The following is a 20,836-nucleotide window of genomic DNA, read 5'->3' as shown; positions in this document are numbered from 1 at the left end:
ATCTGTGCCCTAAATGAGCCTCCAAGGGTCAGATAAAACCTCCCAAGTGGCCTCCACGACTCTCAGAGAGAACGCTAACGGCCAGGTGACTGGAAGGAATATAAATCCTTCTTCCCTTCTTCACCATTCACTCAGAACCGAGGAAGCTTCTCGGATGAGAAGCGAAACATCTTCGAGGAAAAAAACAAGTTTGAAAAAGCACCTTTGAGACAACCACGATCTGAATCTCCGTAGACGTTAAATGAGGTGCTTCACACAGGGCAGTGGTGGGTTCCTCCCGGTTCGGTCCGGTTTGGCTGGACGATATGACATCACCGAACCAGTTCTCCCACCCCCTGCTCTCCCCCCCACCCCCCCATGTTATTCTTACCTTTTATTTGGCCCCACCCCCAATCTATTGCTGCCTCCTGAGTCCCAGCTGATGACTAGAGGGGAAAAAAAAATGTTTAAACTCTTGCCGGGGGCTTCAAAGGGCCGCCCTACAGCTGATCAGTGTTAAAAGCAAACAAATGAGTCGGGTCGTAAGTGCGAGGACTGGTCGTAAGTGCGAGGACCTTCCAGAAATGACTCTGACCAGCTAGCCACGCCCACCTAGTCACATGACCTCCAAGCCACACCCACAAAATAAGCCACGCCCACAGAACCGGTAGTAAAAAAAATTTAGAAACATCATAAAAAGAAAAAAAAAACGGGGTGCTTTTTGTGGGGAAGGCCCTGGGGGGGCCTAGCACGGGCCCAGGCCCATCTGCTCGGAGCCTCCCAAGGCTCACACACACACACACCCCTATGTTACCCCATAGATATTCGTCCCTCGTTTCCACCCAGTCTTGGGGTCTGCTTCACCCCACTTTGGAGACATTCCTGTGCAACCCCAGCAATCCATCTCTCCACAGGCCTCCTTTCTTGCAAAATCAGACAGGTGAAATGTAAAATTTGTTACTACCGGTTCTGTGGGCATGGCTTGGTGGTGGTGGGGGGGTAATGTGACTGGGTGGGCATGGCCAATTTTTATTTTTTATTTTACTTTTAAAACCATTTTTTCTACAACCTCTTTTTTTTTAAAAAAAATTTTTTGATTTATATGCCGCCTTTCTCCGGAGACTCAGGGTGGCTTACAATGCGTTAAGCAATAGCCTTCATACTTTTGTATATTTTATACAAAGTCAGCTTATTGCCCCCACAAACTGGGTCCTCATTTCACCTACCTTAGAAAGGATGGAAGGCTGAGTCAACCTTGAGCCTTGGCGAGATTCGAACCTGCAGTAATTGCAGGCAGCTGTGTTAATAACAGGGTGCTTTAGACCACTGTACTACCAAGGCTCTTCAGCGAAGAGGTTGTAAAAAAATGCTTTCAAAAGCCTCTGACGATCCCAGCTGACTTGCCTGATCGGCAGAGGCTTTTTTTTTTCTTCTAAAAGCCTTTGACGATCCCAGCTGAGCCGCGCGATCATCAGAGGCTTTTTTTTTTTTACACTTTTAAAAGCATTTTTTCGGCCGAAGAGGTTGTAGAAAAAATGCTTTAAAAAATTTAAAAAAAAAGCCTCAGCTGGGCAATGGGGGGGGGGAAATAGGGATTTTTGCTACCGGTTCTCTGAACCACCCGCCACCATCGCTACCGGATCGGGTGATCTGGTCAGAACCGGGAGCATTTCATCCCTGCTCCACAGGCTTTTTTTCTTGCAAAATCAGACAGGCTGCCCCTCATTTTTGGCATGCGGGCGGGTTGCAGATGTGAAGTTGCCAGCTCTCTGTGCTCAGCTCAGCTTTTCAGGATGAAAGAGAGAGACCCCTTTTTGATTTCGGCTGAGCCGAGAACCAGGGCACATTGTCATAATTTCCTCCATCAAAGGCGAGCGAGGTAAATAATCATTTCCCTTCCTTTTTTTTTTTTACTCCCCCCCTCCAACCCTCCCTTCTCTCTACACCGGGAGTCCCAGAAAATAATTTACCATATTTTTCGGACTATAAGACGCACCTAACTCTAAGATGCACCTAACTTTACAGGAGGAAAACAAGAAAAAAAACAGGTTTTGGCCTCCATGCGTCAGATTTTCACTCTCCCAGGCCCATAGAAGCGCTCTGGAGTTCTCCGCACGGCCCCTTTTCACCAAAAATTGGCCCATCTTTGCGCTCCCGAGCCCTCCGCGTATTGCATTTTCGCCTTCCCAGGCCCCCAAAAGCACTCTCTGCATGGCCCATTTTCGTTTTGCAGAGTGCTTCTGGGGGCCTGGGAGAGGGCGAAAATACGACGCGCGGAGGGCTTGGGAGCCCAAAAACGGGCCGATTTTTGGCAAAAACGGGCTACACGGAGCACTGCAGAGTGCTTCTTGGGGCCGGGGAGGGTGAAAACACGACACGCGGAGGCAGTGGTGAAATCTAAAATTTGTTACTACCGGTTCTGTGGGCGTGGCTTGGGGGGGGTAATGTGACTGGGTGGGCTTGGCCAATTTTTTTTTTTTTTTTACTTTTAAAAGCATTTTTTCTACAACCTCTTCGGTGAAGAGGTTGTAAAAAAATGCTTTCAAAAGGCTCTGACGAGTTGCCTTTTTTTTTTTTAAAAGCCTCTGCCGATCAGGCAACTCAGCTGGGATCGTCAGAGGCATTTAAAAGAAAAAAAGGGTTTTTTTTCTTTCAAAAGCCTTTGAAGATCCCAGCTGAGCCAAGCAATCATCAGAGGCTTTTTTTTTTTTACTTTTAAAAACATTTTTTCATCGGAAGAGGTTGTAGAAAAAATGCTTTTAAAAGTATATAAAAAAAGCCTCTGATGATTGTGCGGCTCAGCTGGGCATGGGGGGGGGGAGGCAGGGATTTTTGCTAGCGGTTCTACGAACCACCCGCCACTATCGCTACCGGATCGGGCAATCCGGTCCAAACCAGGAGCATTTCACCCCTGCGCGGAGGGTTTGGGAGCCCAAAAACGCCCGTATTCGGTCTCTAAGACGCACCTAAATTTTCACCCACATTTAGGGGAGGGCGGGAATGTTGCGTCTTATACTCTGAAAAATACGGTAAATCCTTCATTCTCGTTTCATCTCCGATCTCCGAACCCCCGTAGCTTGGAAGCGCCGTCCAGCCGTCCGGTTTCCTTCTGAAAGGAAGATTAGCGGAATATTCCTTTTCATGCCGGACGCTTTCATGCCCCCACCGTCAGGAAAGGGGTGGGCGGTTGTGTGTGTGTTTTGCTGTTAAAATCACATTGCAAGAGTGGGGGGGGGGAAGGGGAAGGACAGGGGGTCTGCAAAGCTGCTGCCCATCCTTTTCAGCTGCCTCCAATTCTGTTTTGTTTTTCAACGGCGGCGGTGATGCAATGCTCCCTACCTCACGCTCCATTGCCCTCTTTGATCTTGACTTTTGCTCTCCGGCAGGAAGCACAACGGCAGCAGCCGGTTCGAAGCAAACAAGTGATTGCTAATGGGATCAGAGGGACCTCAAATAACTCCCTTGCCACACTGACACACACACACATGTGTAGTTTTGTTAGGCTGTTGCAGCCGCTGACGCATAGGGAGTCCATCCGTTCAGCTGCCAGGATGAATGCCAGCTGCAAATTGTGACCTCCTAAGTCTTTGGGAAAGGAATGCCGGCGGCCATCGGCACTGGCAATTGAGAAAGATTAAGTTTTGTTTATGGGATGACAGAGTTGGAAGGGTCCTTAGAAGTCATCTAGTTCAACCTCCTGCTCAGGCAGGAGACCCTATACCAGTGATGGCTAACCTTTTTGTCATTGCGTGCCAGGAAAGGGGGGGGGCAGCAGAGGTTCGCGTGCACATGTGCCCACACCCATAATTCTATGCACCCTACCCCGCGCATGCGACCCCCCCTCTCCCCCGCTCCTAGCACACGATGGCCCGGTAGGCCCATTTTTCTTTCTCACCTGGCTCCAGATCCTCTCTATGCATCTCGGGAGGGCGAAAACAGTCTTCCCCACCCCTCTGAGGCCAAAACGGCCCATTTCCCAACTTCTGGTTGGACAGGAAGTGACTTTTTTGCTGTCCCCAGCCTCCAGAGACTCCGACACATGCACACTGGAACTGAGCTGGCGTGCCAGGCGACATGGCTCTGCGTGCCGCCTGTGGCACGCGTGCCATAGGTTCGCCATCATGGCCCTATACCATTGCCGACAAACGGTTGTCCAATCGCTTCTTAAAAACCTCCAGTGATGAAGGACCCACAACTTCTGGTGGCAAGCTGTTCCACTGGTTAATTGTCCTCACTGTTAGGGAATTTCTCCTTAATTCCAGGTTACTTCTCTCCTTGATTAGTTTCCGGTAATGGAATTCCTGAAGTTTATCAATAGTTATTGATAAATGTAACATTCGTAAATGGTATTGAGCAGAGTATATTAAGTTTTTTTTATGATACAAATTTATATAAAGCTGAAAGTAGTATAAAGTTTTAAGTTTAATGCCCAAAACCTCCACTATATTATTATTGATAAACATTAAAAAAAACTCTAAAATTAATATGAGTAACTATTTAATTTCTGACTTCCTTCTTTCTTGTGCTCCAACATTTTACAGTATCCTGTTGGTGTAGACTTAAAAAAACCATACTTTAAATGTTTGTTTTTTATCTAATTGTGTAATATGAAATATGAATGGAAGCCATTCCTCCTTAAATTTATTTAAACTTCTGTTATGTAAGAAAGTCTTTAATTCTCATATGGTGTCCTACATACGGGTAGTCCTTGATTTACAGCCATAATTGAGCCCAAAATTTATGTTGCTACGTGAGACATTTGTTATTGGGTTTTGCTCCATTTTACGACTTTACTTGCCGTGTTTGTTAAGTGAATTACTGCAGTTGTTAATTTAATAACCCAGTTGTTTAATTGAATCTGGCTTTCCACTTGACTTTACTTGTCAGAAGGTCGCACAAAGTGTTCACATGATCCGGATCACATTATGCAACCGTCATAAATATGAACCAAGCATCCAAGCAGTCTTCCAATATCTCAGGGGCTGCTCCAAAGAAGAGGGAGTCAAGCTATTCTCCATAGCACCTGAGGGCAGGACAAGAAGCAATGGGTGGAAACTCATCAAGGAGAGAAGCAACTTAGAACTAAGGAGAAATTTCCTGACAGAGAGAACAATTAATCAGTGGAACAACTTGCCTCCAGAAGTTGTGAATGCTCCAACACTGGAAGTTTTTAAGAAGTGTTGGATAACCATTTGTCTGAAGTGGTGTAGGGTTTCCTGCCTAAGCAGGGGGTTGGACTAGAAGACCTCCAAGGTCCCTTCCAACTCTTGTTATTCTATTCTATTCTAAACCTTGGTCATGTGACCATGAGGATGCTGCAATGGTTGTAAGTGTGAAAAATGGTCAAAAGTCACTTTTTTCAGTGATTTTGTAACTTCGAACGGTCACTGAACTGTTGTAAATCGAGGTCTACCTATATCTGCAAAGGATGAGTCATAATGTATTTGATTCAGGACGTCGCCTTCTGCAAGATCTAGTTTGTAGGACGACGGTGATCCTCTTTTGCCTACAGTGAGATTTAGGATTACAGTCTGCAGAGCATTTCAAATTCGATCAGTTGTGGATGTGCAGCACCCTGTCATAAGGGAGTAAGGAGGCATTGCCGTATTTGGAAAGTGTATCTCACACTCCAAATAGCTTTGTTTTGAAACCTTGTTTTGGGCCTAGTAGGCATACCTGCAGCCTCCTGGGAGCAAAAATGGGCTGCGGGGGGTGGGGGGCGCGCACTGCACACCCCATGTCCCGTTTTGGGCCTAGTAGGCCTCCCCCACTTACCTGGGAGCCAAAACGGGGCATGTGGGGACTTCTGGAAGGGGTTGGGCGGGGAGCGGCGGGCCAGCCAGCAATTTTAACAACCGGTTCGTCCGAAGTGGTGCGAACCGGTTGAATCCCACCACTGCCCCCTCCCTGACCCTCAGCTCCAATGAAGTGACACTGAAGCGGACAAAATGGCTTCCGGTCAGGCCAGTTTCAGGGTTGACAGACTGCTTATTCTCTTGTAATCCCTTTCTCCCCAGTGAAGCATTCACATAACAGCTAATTCTAATAAATGTGTCCATGTGTCTAAACAAAGGGGTGAAAATATATATGTAGCAGAAAGATATATATATCTTTCTGCTACCTAAAATTGTTTGTTTTCTTCCCCCTCCTAGTTTTTACAAATTACTATCACGGCCCGAGACCTCACAGTCTGACCATCAACAACACCAACTTATTGCTGAACATCTCCACCGAACGTTCATCGATGGGAAATGAGAGCGACGGTCCTTCGGCCACCACGCATGAGGGGCGAGAAACCGCCGTTCTGAGTCTCATGCTGATGCTGGGGACGTTGTGGCTTGGTCACACTCTCTATCAGTTCAAGAAAAGGTAAGCTACTTCCTGTGTAAATTGTGTGTGTTTCTCCCAGTAAGTGCTTCTCAACCTCGGTGACTTGAAGACGCCTGGACTTCAACTCCCAGAATCCCCCAGCCAGCCATCTAGATCAGGGGTCTCCAAACCTGGCAGTTTTTTAAGACTTGTGGACTTCAACTCCCAGAATTCCCCAACCTGCATCTCCAAAGTTGGCAGTTTTTTAAGACTTGTGGACTTCAACTCCCAGAATTCCCCAGCTGGCATCTCCAAAGTTGGCAGTTTTTTAAGACTTGTGGACTTCAACTCCCAGAATTCCCCAGCCGGCATCTCCAAAGTTGGCAATTTTTTAAGACTTGTGGACTTCAACTCCCAGAATCCTCCAGCCAGCCATCTAGATCAGGGGTCTCCAAACCTGGCAATTTTTTAAGACTTGTGGACTTCAACTCCCAGAATTCCCCAACCGGCATCTCCAAAGTTGGCAGTTTTTTAAGACTTGTGGACTTCAACTCCCAGAATTCCCCAGCCGGCATCTCCAAACCTGGCAATATTTTAAGACTTGCGGACTTCAACTCCCAGAATTCCCCAGCCGGCATCTCCAAACCTGGCAATATTTTAAGACTTGCGGACTTCAACTCCCAGAATTCCCCAGCCATGCCTCTTGAAGTTGCCATGGTTGAGGAAATGCTGCTCAAAATATCCATTTTTGGAAGACCAGGACCAAAACGGTGTAAGAAGAATGATCAGAATTGGAGAGAGGCAAGGATATTTCAAAAACAACAAAGAGAGAGGAGATAGGGTTCAGAAGAGTTTGTTGACAGGGTTAAAGGAGCTTGGTAGGAGCCTTGATAGTACAGTGGTTTAAGCACCCTGTTATTAACACAGCTGCCTGCAATTTACTGCTGATTCGAATCTCTCCAAGGCTCAAGGTTGACTCAGCCTTCCATCCTGTCTAAGGTAGGTGAAATGAGGACCCAGATTGTGGGGGCAATAAACTGACTTTGTATAAAATATACAAAAGGATGAAGGCTATTGCTTAACGCCTTGTAAGCCGCCCTGAGTCTCCGGAGAAGGGCGGCATATAAATCAAATTTAAAAAAAAAAAAAAAAGTGCCATTTTAGACAAACAAGCTAACAATAAACAATAGGCTGATCAAGAAACTACCAAGAAGAAAATGATACAACCTCTAACACCAAGAGGGCAATCCACTTGTATATAAACAGAGAGAGAACCCCACTCCTTTCTAGCACTGATGATGTTACCTAGCTGGGTCATGAAACATCTGCAAGAAAACCATCAAGGTCAGAGGACACCAAGGACCCTACAGTCCTCTCCTCCTCCCCCTCCTCCTTTTCTTCCTCGCCCCAAACTTCACTCCCTTCTAGCGCTGATGATGTTATCTAGTTGGGTCATTAAATGTCTGCAAGAAAACCACCAAGCTTAGAGAGCAGCAAGGAACCCTTAGTTCTCCTCCTCCTCCTCCTCCTTCTCCCAAACCTTCCTCCCTTCTAGTACTGATATTGTTACCTAGTTGGGTCATTAAATATCTGCAAGAAGACAACCATCTTCTTCGGGACGCCTTGCGCACGGTCACTCATGCCCTAGTTACCTCCCGTATGGACTACTGTAATGCTCTCTACATGGGGCTCCCCTTAAAAAGCACCCGGAGGCTCCAACTGGTCCAGAACGTAGCCGCGCGGGTGATTATGGGCGCAGCTCGTTGCGCCCATGTAACACCTCTCCTACGCGAGCTGCACTGGCTCCCGGTGGTCTTCCGGGTGCGATTCAAGGTGTTAGTTATCACCTTTAAAGCGCTCCATGGCTTAGGACCTGGGTACCTACGAGACCGTCTTTTGCCACCAATAGCCTCCCAGCGACCAGTTCGTTCTCACAGGGAGGGACTCCTCAGGGTACCGTCAGTCAAATTATGCCGACTGGCGACTCCCAGGGGGAGGGCCTTCTCTGTGGGGGCTCCAACCCTTTGGAATGAACTGCCCCTGGAGATACGGAATATCCCTGATCTCCGTGCTTTCCGCCGTGCCCTCAAAACCCTGATGTTCCAACAGGCGGGGCTAAACATATGAACATGTGAATGAATTTTTAAATGTTATCTAATTCTGGGTTTTATTTGATTGACCAAACTAAGTAATAATTAATTAGCAATTTTATGATGTTTGTGTGTCTATATTTTTCTTGACTGTACACCGCCTTGAGTCCTACGGGAGAAAGGCGGTATAGAAATATAATAAATGAAGAAAGAAAGAAAGAAAGAAAGAAAGAAAGAAAGAAAGAAAGAAAGAAAGAAAGAAAGAAAGAAAGAAAGAAAGAAAGAAAGAAAGAAAGAAAGAGCCTTGGTAGTACAGGGGTTTAAGGCACCCTGTTATTAAGCTGGTTATTAAGACCAGCTGCCTGCAATTACTGCAGGGTTCGAATCTCGCCAAGGCTCAAGGTTGACTCAGCCTTCCATCCTTTCTAAGGTAGGTGAAATGAGGACCCAGTTTGTGGGGGCAATAAGCTGACTTTGTATAAATATACAAAAGGATGAAGGCTATTGCTGAGCACATTGTGGCCGGGGTACTTACGAGACCGCCTACTGCCACCAATAGCCTCCCACCGGCCAGTACGCTCGCACAGAGTGGGCCTCCTCAGGGTGCCGTCCGCCAGACAATGTCGGCTGGCGACCCCCAGGGGGAGAGCCTTCTCTGTGACGGCGCCCACCCTCTGGAATAACCTTCCCCCGGAGTTACGTATAATAACAGACCTCCGGATTTTTCGGCGGGCCCTGAAAACTTATTTATTTCAACTAGCTGGGCTGGCTTGAGCTAAATTTTAAATTGGTTTTAAATTGGGTTGTTTTAATTTACGGCCAGAATATCTAATTATTTTAATACTGTTTTTTTTAAATTTTGTATGCTTTGTTTTTACTTAGGCTGTGCACCGCCCTGAGTCCTATTTGGAGAAGGGCGGTATAGAAATTTAAACAAATAAATAAACAAATAAATAAATTGTAAGCCACCCTGAGTCTTCGGAGAAGGGCGGCATATACATCAAATTTAATTAATTAATTAATTAATTAATTAATTAATTAATTAATTAATTAATTAATAAATAAATAAATAAATAAATAAATAAATAAATAAATAAATAAATCCAAGCTCAGAGAGCAGCAAGGACCCCATAGTTCTCCTCCTCTTCCTCCTCCTCCTCCTCCTCCTCCTCCTCCTCCTCCTCCTCCTCCTCCTCCTCCTCCCAAACCTTCCTCCCTTCTAGCACTGATATTGTTACCTAGTTGGGTCATTAAATATCTGCAAGAAGACAACCAAGCTCAGAGAGCAGCAAGGACCCCATCTGCTCTCAATTCTCCAAAGAAAACCCCTACACTCTCAACCTTGTTCAACAGAATTCAACAGAGAAAGAAAGACTGAGTGATGGACCAGCATGTTGGCATCTTGTCCAACGTTCAAAACTTGGCCATGTTCTTATGATGCATGTTAAGGATATTCTTAGCTCATAACCGATGTTGTGGGTTATTGAGCAGAGTACCCTTTGAGTAAACACATGAAAAGCGGCTGGGAGTGGTTGTGAACAATCACAGTCAACATACAAACACACTGAGTTGTTGTAGTCTTTTACTTTTAGAAAAAGTAAAGCAAAGTCCAAAAACAATCCAACTCATACACAGATAAAAGAGTTAAAAGATCAATATTTCAAGTACAAAGTCTTCTTACCAGTTGTAGTCATACACATTAAAAACGTTCTTCTTGAGTTTCAAAACAGGAACAAGTTCAATATCAAAACATCCAATAAATAGTAGAAAGCAACATGTAGCTATGATCAAACAGTGATCATGCAGAGAGATCAGGTAGAGAGTTACAACAAATAAGCAGGTAAAATGGTGTAGTATCCACACAAGCCATGATCCTGACTTCCCTTAAGTACATTGACTACAGAGCTTAGCCAATCAGGATACAGGATGATGCAATACAGTCTTAAAGCAATATAATACCTTTCTGACTGCAAACATACATAGTTGGTTTATATATTGCCTGACCAACTAATTAGGCAAATAACCATTTCCTAACAATGCTCCTTGAGCAGCTGAAGCAAGCCTCTCTCCTTTGGGCCAGAAATAGGTTGGAGTTTCATCCTGATCTTTCAACCACCTTCAACAAGGTAGTGGTTGAGTTGCTACTCCTAATTCAGTGTTTCTAATTTCGTTGCAGCCCGTACCTCCACCCTCGCGTCCGGGAAATCCTTTCGGATTGTGCGTTGCCTATTTCTGTCCTCACCTTCTCTGTGATCGGATCCCACTTCTTTGAGGAAATAAAAAGTAAGTTCTCTTGAGGGGCTGGGTGGTTGAAATTGAAGGGAGTAGAGATTCGGAGGGTTAATTTATCTTTTGAATTCATTTTGGCACGAATCTCCTTGTCGCAAACGACTCTGTATCGTTGCAAGATGGCGTCCACCTTGCAAGGTAAACCAGGCAGGAACCACGACCACGATGAGCTAATTCTGTTTTGTGGTAGGGCCACGTTAAGAGAAATCTCGCAAGTCTGAAGTCCTCAACTTACGACTGCAATGGAGCCCAACATTTCTGTTGCTAAGTGAGTAAGCACCAGGAGACAGAGAGTTCTAGTCCTGCATTAGGCGTGAAAGCCAGCTGGGTGACTTTGGGCTAATCAGTCTCTCTCTCAGCCCAACCCACCTCACAGGGTTGTTGTTGTGGGGGAAAAATAGGAGAAGGAAGGTGGCTTGGATATATTCGCCTCAGGGATGGTATTTACTTACTTTCGGTTCGCAAATGTGAGCACACACACACACACACCACGATTTCTGCTACCGGTTCAGGCGAACCGGTTGGAACCGGCTGAATACCACCTCTGATTCGCCCCCTTGAGTTTTTTTGTAAAACTAATAATGGCAGAATAGAAACAAAAAACGACCGTAAATTACCTCACAAAAGTTATTCCTGGCCAAACAACTCAGGTCCCAACCTATATCTCGACAAACAAATTTTCCAATCTCGGCCCGAGTGGGTTCCTTTGAACTCGTCCTGAGGTGGGATTCCCTTACCTTCCCTACCGGTTCGCAAATGTGAGTGTGCACGCGCCACCTCTGCACAAGGCCTTCTGTGCACGCGCAGTAATCGTGCATTACATCCAGGCGGGTGGGCGGAGCCTCCCACAGTCGCCGCTACCGGTTTGCCCAATCCGGACACAGAACCGGCTGAATCCCGCCGCTAAACTCGTCCATATAATTCCTCGCTCAGCACCAAGCAGGGGTTGAAATGCTACCGGTTCAGCCCGGTTCGGCCGATCCAGTAGCGATGGTGGCAGGTGGTTCAGAGAACCGGTAGCGATGGTAGCGCGAGGCTCCGCCCAGTCGTCGTTACCGGTAGGGAAGGTAAGTAGATTTCACCCCTGGCACCAAGCGTGTATTATCGCAAATTTCTCTGAATGATTCTAGTCCACAGTTTAATTTCGCTCTCACGGAAAAAAAGGCACACTTACTGAGGGGTTGTTTTTTTGTTTTGTTTTTGAGGGGGAAAAAACTTTTTATTTTTTCCCCCCCACCCCCCCACAATTATTCTGGCAGCCAGCAAAAGGGCTGCCTCGTTTATCAGAGGCAGGAAGAACCGCTGACGGACAGACAGATGTAAAAATGATGAGTTTGACTCACAATTTTTTTTTTTTAATGCTGTTATTTTGTATTTTCCTAATTCAATGGCGCAAACAATCCGGAACATCTGTTAGGAGCATCAGATGTTGAAGGAAATCTGAAATATTATTATCCATTGACCTGCGTTGGTCAAACGGATCATCTTTTCCGCAGTAGGAAGGGAAAAAACGATTCTCCGTCCTCTGAATGACGTGGATTGGAGATGTGTGGGACAGGGATAAAAGGGAATTAAGGAATCTCACACCTCCCCCCTTTTGTGTGGGTCGCATCCCACCCGTTTGGAACCAGAAAGGGGCAAAACCTCTGCAGATGGTGTCGACCTGACACAACGGTTTCCTTGTTGGAAAGGGACAACCTCTCCATGCTTTTAAATTTCATTGTTTTGCTTTCCCTAGAAGGATGCACAAAATCCATCTCGGCTGCTAAGAGGCAAGAGCCTCTATCTCTATCTCTGCTTATTTTATTTATTTTTACCTGTTGATTTGTATCCTGCCTTTATTACCTGTTTATAAATCACTCAAGGGGGTGAACATATCTAATACGTCTTCGCCTTCCTATTTTTCCCACAACAACCACCTTCTGAGGTGAGTTGGGCTGAGAGAGGAGGACTGGCCCAAAGTTACCCTGCTGGCTTTCGGGCCTAAGAGAGGACTAGAACTCACCGTCACCTGGTGATTGAGTGAAAGTTACCTAGCTTGATTTTCATTCCTAAAGTTGGACTAGAACTCACCCATCACCTGGTGATTGGCCCAAAGGTACCCAGCTGGCTTTCATGCCTAAGGTAAGACTACAACTCACCATCACCTGGTGATTGGGCCAAAATCACCCAGCTGGTTTTCATGCCTAAAGTAGGACTGGAATTCACCATCTCCTGGTGATTGGTCCAAAGTCACCCAGCTGGCTTTCATGCCTAAGGCAGGACTAGAACTCACCATCCCCTGGTGATTGGCCCAAAGTCACCTAGCTGGTTTTCATGTCAAAGATAGAACTAGAACTCCCGTCTCTTAGTGATTGGCCCAAAGTCACGAAGCCGGCTTTTGTGCCTAGAACTCATCATCTCCTGGCCCTTTTAAAACTTGTGGACTTCAATTCCCAGAATTCAGCTGCTACGAAAGGAAGGAGGGAACGGCTGGCTGGGGAATTCTGGGAGTTGAAGTCCACAAGTTGCCAAGGCTGGACACCCTTAACCTTATCAGTCTGGGCCAGGAGTCAGCAACCTGTAGCTCTGGAGCCGCATGTGGCTCTTTCACCCCTGTGCTGCGGCTCCCTGTCACTCAAAATATGCGTCACAACAGCCAATATGCGACACCTGTCAGCACATGATTTATTGAGCTTTTCAACCCCCGGTAGGCCAGCCATGGATAAATCCAAGAAAAGAAAAGTTTCAGAAGAAAACAGAACGTTTAATTCTAACTACGTATGCTAGTTTTGTGGCCGCTCAAGAAATAGTCAGGCACGGGAAGTGTTTTTGTGGCTCCCGGTGTTTTCTTTTCTGTGGGAAACAAGTCCAAGTGGCTCTTTGTTTAAGGTTGCAGAGCCCTGGTCTGGGCAAATGTCTGTCCAGTCTTTTCTTGAAGACTTGCAATGATGGAGTGCCCACCACCTTATCGTGAGTCTGTTCACCTTCCTGTATTTTTCAGTGTCCAAATTTAACTACAATCAGTCGGAGAGCTTGTTCGTCTTGGCTCCCTTGAAAGACCTCTACCTCGGCTCGGTGATGAGCGCGATGGGGCTGGGTTTCCTGCTATCTATGCTTTTCTTCATAGAGCAAAACATCGTGGCCTCGCTCACCAACGCCCCAGAGAACAGGTAAGGGTTTCCCATCGCGGCCTGATGGCTTTTTGGGTGTCAGGTTCGGATTCTCCGGCTGTGGTCCCGTCTGGTAACAAAATGAGGAATCTCTGAGGATGCACAGAGTTGGCATTGGTCCTCACTGCAGCCAGCCAGCACTAACTCAAATGAAGGGTTTCGGCAGCATTTCTGAGTAGCAATAGCCCTTAGATTTATATGCCGCTTCATAGTGCTTTGCAGGCCACGCTCTTAAGCGATTTGCAGAGTCAGCCTCTTGCCCCCCAACAATCTGGGTCCTCATTTTACCCACCTCGGAAGGATGGAAGGCTGAGTCAACCTTGAACTGGTCAGGATCAAACTGCCGGCAGTCAGCAGAATTAGCCTGCAATACTAGCTTCTAACCACTGTGCCACCACATCTCCTTCCTTCCTTCCTTCCTTCCTTCCTTCCTTCCTTCCTTCCTTCCTTCCTTCCTTCCTTCTTCCCTGCCTCCCTCCCCTATCGCTCTCCTTCCTTCCTTCCTTTTTTCCTTCCTTCCTTCCTTCCTTCCTTCCTCTCTCCCTCCCTCCCTGCCTCCTCCCTCCCTCCCTCCCTCCTTCCTTCCTTCCTTCTTCCCTGCCTCCCTCCCCTATCGCTCTCCTTCCTCCCTCCCTCCCGCCCTTCTTCCTTCCTTCTTCCCTGCCTCACTCCCCTATCACTCTCCTTCCTTCCTTTTTTCCTTCCTTCCTTCCTTCCTCTCTCCCTCCCTGCCTCCTCCCTCCCTCCCTCCCTTCCTTCCTTCCTTCTTCCCTGCCTCCCTCCCCTATCGCTCTCCTTCCTTCCTTCCTTTTTTCCTTCCTTCCTTCCTTTCTCCCTCCCTCCCTGCCTCCTCCCTCCCTCCCTCTTTCCTTCCTTCTTCCCTGCCTCCCTCCCCTATTGTTCTCCTTCCTCCCTCCCTCCCGCCCTTCTTCCTTCCTTCTTCCCTGCCTCACTCCCCTATCACTCTCCTTCCTTCCTTTTTTCCTTCCTTCCTTCCTTCCTCTCTCCCTCCCTGCCTCCTCCCTCCCTCCCTCCCTCCCTTCCTTCCTTCCTTCCTTCCTTCCTTCCTTCCTTCCTTCCTTCCTAAATAGCAATAGCAGACTTATATACCGCTTCACAGTGCTTTTACAGCATTCTCTTAAGCGGTTTACAGAGTCGTCATATTTCCCCCCCAGCAATCTGGGTCCTCGTTTTACCGACCTCGGAAGGACGGAAGGCTGAGTCAACCTTGAGCCGGTCAGGATCGAATTGCTGGCAGTCGGCAGAATTAGCCTGCAATACTGCCTTCTAACCACTGTGCCACCATGGCTCTTTACAACAGCCATGTTCTGCAAGTTTCTCCATAGAATTATAAAGCTCTCGGCTTCCTTTGCTCTTTAAAAATGCAGCTAGAAATTTAAGTATTAAACCTGAAGATGTTTCACAGCTAAATAAACGTAAGGCTAAAGTGTGGGATCCTTAGTGTTCGCAGAGCTTGGTTGTTTTCTTGCGGACTTTTTATTACCCAACTAGGTAATATCATCAGTGCTGTTACGTACCGTATTTTTTGGTGTATAAGATGCACTTCCCCCCCCCCCCAAAGTGGGCGGAAACGTCTTATAGGGCGAATGTTGTTTGAAGCCCCGCCCATCCGCCAGCCCCACCCTTCGGCCTCTGCCTCCCAACAGTTTGCCTCCTTGCAGCAAACAGCGTGATCAGCTTTAACACAGTCTGATTTAGCACAAGCAGCTGATTGGCGGTTGGATTGGACTCCTGGAATACCACCGATCAGCTGTTCCAGGCTGCGGGGATCGCCACTGTCACCGCCTATCCCCGCCGCCTGGAAGGGGCCAAAAATGGGACGCGTGGAGGCAGTGATAGGCGGCAGCGACGACAGTGGCGATGGGCTGTGGCGATCCCCGCAGCCTGGAACAGCTGATAGGCGGTATTTTGGGAAGCAGATCCAACCGCCAATCAGCTGCTCGTGCTAAAGCTGAAGCTGACCAGGCTGTTTGCTGCAAGGAGGCAAATTACTGGGAGGCAGAGGCAGATTTTTTCCCCCCCTTGTTTTCCGCCCCAAAAGCTAGGTGCGTCGTATAGTCTGAAAAATATGGTAGTTTGGTAATGAAATGTCTGCAACAAAACCACCAAGCTCAGAGACCCCCAAAGTTATTGTTGTCCTCCTCCTCCTCATTTCTGCAAACCCAACACTCTTCTAGCACTGATAACGTTACACAGTTGGGTCATGAAATGTCCACAAGAAAACAAACAATCTGTGAGAGCATCAAGGATCCCATCGTTCAACCCTGAGCTACAACTGCTGTCCTCAATTGGAGAACAATGTTCTGAGTGGGTTACAGATGGTTGTGGCTTGGCCACTGAATCTTGATTCTAACAAAGATTTTACTCCAGGTTGGTGAAGGGGACAGCCTATCACTGGGACCTGCTCCTGGTAGCACTGATCAACACGGGGCTGTCCGTCTTTGGATTACCCTGGATCCACGCTGCCTTTCCTCACTCGCCGATGCACGTCCGAGCCCTGGCCTATGTGGAGGAAAGAGTTGAGAATGGTCACATCTATGAGACGTAAGTCCTGTGAAGAGCTTGCTCGGTTTGGCTTGAGTCCAAAGCCATCGGGATGGCTGTGAAACACTCTGAGCTGGGCCACCAAAAATCCACTAAAAATTGAAAGAAGAGAATTTCTCAAAGTGGGAAGAGAGCGAACCTTTAGCTACAGATAGTCCTCGACTTACAACAATTTCTTTAGTGACCGTTCAAAGTTACAACAGCACTGAAAAAAGTGACTTATGACCAGGGATGGGATTCAGCCAATTCGGGCGAATTGGTAGTTCCAATGATCAGCTGGCTTCGCTCATCCACACTCACTGCAGTTAAACTAGTTGCATCCCATCACTGCTTATTTACTTTACTTTACTTTACTTTTATTTGATTTGTATACCGCCCTACTCCCGAAGGATTCAGGGCGGTGAACAGCCAACAATAAAATACATACATACAAAATTTAAAAAGCAGAAATAAAATCGAATTAAATAGTTTGGCCCAGACAGATTAAAACCCCAATCAATTTAAAACCAATTTAGACTTTAAGTATTAAAGGTATTAAAAACGTTAAAATATTAAAATTGTTTAAAAAGAGGGAGAAAGTTAGGCCAGGCCCGTCTGATGAAATAAAAAGGTCTTATGACCATATATCACACTTAACAACCGTTGCAGCAACCCCACAATCACGTTACCAAAATTCAGATGCTTTGGCAACTGACTCATATTTATGACGGTTGTAATGTTCCGGGGGTTACGTGATCCCCTTTTTACGACCTTCTGATAAGCAAAGTCAAGGGGGAAACCAGGTTCACTGAACGACCGGGTTAATAACAAATCCAGTGCTTCACTTAACAACTGCGGCAAGGAAGGTTGTAAAACAGGGCAAAACTCAGCTGCCTCGCGTAGCGACAGATATTTTGGGCTCAGTTGGTTGTAAGTCGAGGACCACTTGTACATATTTATAACGCATTTTAAATAAATAAGGTAAATATTATATAAATTACTTACGTTGTAAATATTCTTGGTCTATATGTCTATTAGCATCTTTGGGGATTTACGTTGCTTTGTCCCTAAATAATTTTTTTAATTATTCTGTTCATTAAAAAAAAATAAGAAATGCCTTTTTTTCTCAAGCGATCAAGGCCTCAGGAAGCAGATTGGCAGCCGTGGGATCAATTTACCTCTCCTACCCTAATAAAACAAGAAAAAAACAGGAAAAAAATGTCAATTGAAGCCAAAACATATCCTAAAGTTAAAGGCTGAGGACAGATTTTCGTTCTGCCCCTATGAGAAATTTGAATTTTAAAAAAAAGAAAAAAAAACTCATATGATTTGGTCTCGTTCTGCTACCGCCTCACTTTGATTTCAGATTATCACATACAAGTAGTACAAGTTGAGAAACAAAGATTATACTTCAGCGAGGGAACTGAATTTGGATTTGGAACTATAATCTTAAACGCCGAATTTTGTCATCTCAGTAGATTGCTTAACGCATTGTAAGCCGCCCTGAGTCTCCGGAGAAGGGCGGTATATAAATCAAATTTTTAAAAAATAATTAAATAAATAAATAAATAAATAAAGCATCGGCTCAGCTGAGCCCATTTGATCCCGTGACCATGGGGAATACGGCAATGGTCGTAAGTGTGAAAAACGATCACAAGTTACACTTTTTGTAATTTTTGAACGGTCACTAAACGAACTGTCGTAAATTGGAAAGTTTATTCTTGCTAGCAGGAAGGAAAAAAAATGCTGGTCTCCGCCACCAGAGGGCAGCGCTTGTTTGCTGTTACCTGTATCTCAGTTGGCTTCAGATACAGGATTTTGCTGATGCAGATTAATTTGGAAAAAAAAAACCCCATCAAAGCCGGTGCTGATTTTTAGAAATCCCACAGGTAAACTTTCTTTAGCAGGACTTCCCAAAGAAGTGCTTTTTTTCAAGAGGCAACTGGACTTTCTGGTTTTTCTTTGAAGACGTTTCGCTTCTCATCCCAGAAGCTTCTTCAGCTCTGATTGGATGGTGGGGGAATGGAAGGATTGATACTCCTTGCAGACAGCGGGTCATTTGCATCCTTTTTTAGAGAGTCGCTTGGAGGTTTGTCTTGTTTTGACCTAGGCTGTTGTGGCTCCGTTACCTGAGCCTGTGTCATCGGCAGGAGAGGATTCCGAAAGTGAAGGGGAGGAGTTGGCAAGGCCTCCCTCTCCAGGACCCTCCTCTCTGGCAATGCCTTCGGTGTCCGCCGAAGGGCAAGAGATAGGGCTGGGGCCAAGCACGTCCACGCAGCCACAGATGGACAGTGATGAGGGTAATGAGTCTTGGCTGGATCCACGCCAGCGTCGCAGAGATAAGCGCACACAACAGAAGAAAAGGCGTGACCGAGATTAGGCTGAGTCACTGGACCACACCCCACAGGGTATAAAAGGGAGCGTGGTGGCCAGTCAAACCTTGTGACGAACAAAGCTGAAAGCTTCCACGCCATTCTGCATTGCCGGACTTCTTGCTATAGATTTTGCTGGATTATATTTGGACTTGATTGACTCAGTAATTATTGAGTTGTTTCTTTTGATGTACCAGGAGTCGGGAGAAGTTATCTCTCCTCTTCGTAAATAATAAACTCTTGGCAGGCAGCCACTAGCTTGTTGCCAAGTTCCGTTATCATAAGGAAAAGGATTTTGCCGGCTGGTTTGGTCTTTAACTCCTGAACGTCTGTTGGTGTATGTGCGTGTGGTTGGGGACAGAACATAGGCTTCCTGAGTCATTAAAACACACGAGTAGTCCCAAAAACCTCTTTTATTGCAACAGTTGTGAATTACGTTTATTCACCGCTGATTTTTGCAATTAGTTGCAAAAAGTCCTTCGGGAGAAGTCCTTCATCTCCCTTGACCCGCTGCCAAAGACCTAATTGGCAAAGTCCCACAGAGTCCAAAATCAAACAGAGCTTCAGGCTTTAAGCTGAACCGAATGAACAAATGTTGCTTCCTGCAAAGGCCCATTTCTTTGCTCCTCTTTTAAGGCTTATGGGAGGGGCCCATCATCTCCCAGCCTTACTCCTGAGTTGTCCCTTTTGTTTTAGCTGTTCTTGCCTTCTGGCAGCTCTGCGCATGCGCGCACTGGGAACAGGCTCCCTCTGTTCCTCTGCCTCGCAGAGGTCCGACTCTGGAGGTTCGGGAGGCAGCACGTTCCTCCCAGGTGGTCCCATCTCTGCCTCAGATGCAGAGCCCTCGTCCGAGCCTTCCCCAGCCTCCTGACTGTCCGACTCTGCTGCCAGCTCCGCAGGCTGCTGGTGGACCACAACATGTCTGAGTAGTAGACATTTAGCTACGCACTTTGGGATGAATAGGTTGTAAAAAAAAATGCTTTTAAAAGTTTAAAAAAGATCACATGCCCCAGCTGATCACACCCCCCCCAACGCGCTGTTCTACTTACCCCATTCCTCCTTTTGGCGTGCACTGCGCACATGGAGACCTCGCATTTTGTGCGTTGTGTGCTCTGTGCACGCGCCGCGAACATACTGGTAGTAAACTGGTTCAGATTTCACCACTGATAGATAACCTCCCATTTCTGTTTAAAATATCAACACGATCCTTTGATTCCTAGAATTCATGAAGCGTGTTTTCCATAATCCGCGAAAGGGATGAAACTTAGTTTTGGTGTTATCGATAATGCTGAATTAATAATGTCTTTTCTTGGATCCAGATGTTCATCCAAACAGCTGGGTCTCTCAAAGAGGGAGGTTTTTTTTTAAAAAAAATTGCTGAGCTGAGCTCCTGTTTGTTTTTTGTGACTTGTCTTATTCCCTCCTTCTTCTTTTTTTCCCGTTTCTTTTAATGCTCTGGGGAAAAAAAGAAAGTTGAAAGATTGGATTGCAAAAATTGGGGAGCCGGGACGAAGAAGGATTAAAAAGCAGAAGGGAGCTGGCACAGCGAGATAAAAGCTTAGCAGACCTGAGTCTAAAATTTTTCTGTTAAGCTCTGATGATTGGAAGAAATGAAAGGGGAGCGTAGGAAGGTTGAAAGAAAATTCATTAGCTGGAACGGAAATGGACATTTCAAGAGCATTTCCCAAAATCTGTTTTGTCTTTTTCGGTGGTTAGAACCATGCTTAAGTAAGATCAAAGCAAAAGCGGAAAACACCTTCCCCCAAGGATACAGCTAGTCCTCAATTATGACCGCAGTTGAGCCCAACATTTCCGTTGCTAAATGAGGCAGTTTTAAGTGAGTTTTGCCCCATTTTACGACCTTTCTTGCCACCGTTGTTAAGTGAATCATGGCAGTTGTTCAGTTAGGAACACCGTTGTTAAGTGAAACTGGCTTCCCTCCCTTGACTTTGCCGGTCAGAAAAAGGGATTACGTGACCCCGGGACACTGCGATCGTCATAAATATGAGTCAGTTGCCAAGCATACAAATATTTTATCCCGTGACCATGGGGATACTGCTGTGGTCGTAAGTGTGAAAAACGGTCAGAAGTTTTTTTTTCA

The 20,836-nt window shown here is 46.2% G+C and overlaps 1 protein-coding gene across 1 annotated transcript in view; it reads left to right on the top strand.

Moving 5' to 3' along the window:
- The window catches only part of SLC4A11 (solute carrier family 4 member 11), an 89,978-nt gene that overhangs the window by 66,125 nt on the left and 3,017 nt on the right, over nt 1-20,836 (top strand). Inside the window, exons 14-17 of the mRNA XM_070949176.1 lie at nt 6,132-6,348; nt 10,555-10,661; nt 13,651-13,819; nt 16,211-16,384. Coding sequence (XP_070805277.1) covers nt 6,132-6,348; nt 10,555-10,661; nt 13,651-13,819; nt 16,211-16,384 — 667 coding nt within the window. The remainder of the gene's footprint in view (nt 1-6,131; nt 6,349-10,554; nt 10,662-13,650; nt 13,820-16,210; nt 16,385-20,836) is intronic.

Source organism: Pituophis catenifer, unplaced genomic scaffold, assembly GCF_029215685.1.
Source record: "Pituophis catenifer annectens isolate HBS135680 unplaced genomic scaffold, rPitCat1.0.hap2 SCAF_8, whole genome shotgun sequence".
Classification (NCBI taxonomy): domain Eukaryota; kingdom Metazoa; phylum Chordata; class Lepidosauria; order Squamata; family Colubridae; genus Pituophis; species Pituophis catenifer.
This window is presented reverse-complemented; position numbering and strand designations above follow the sequence as displayed.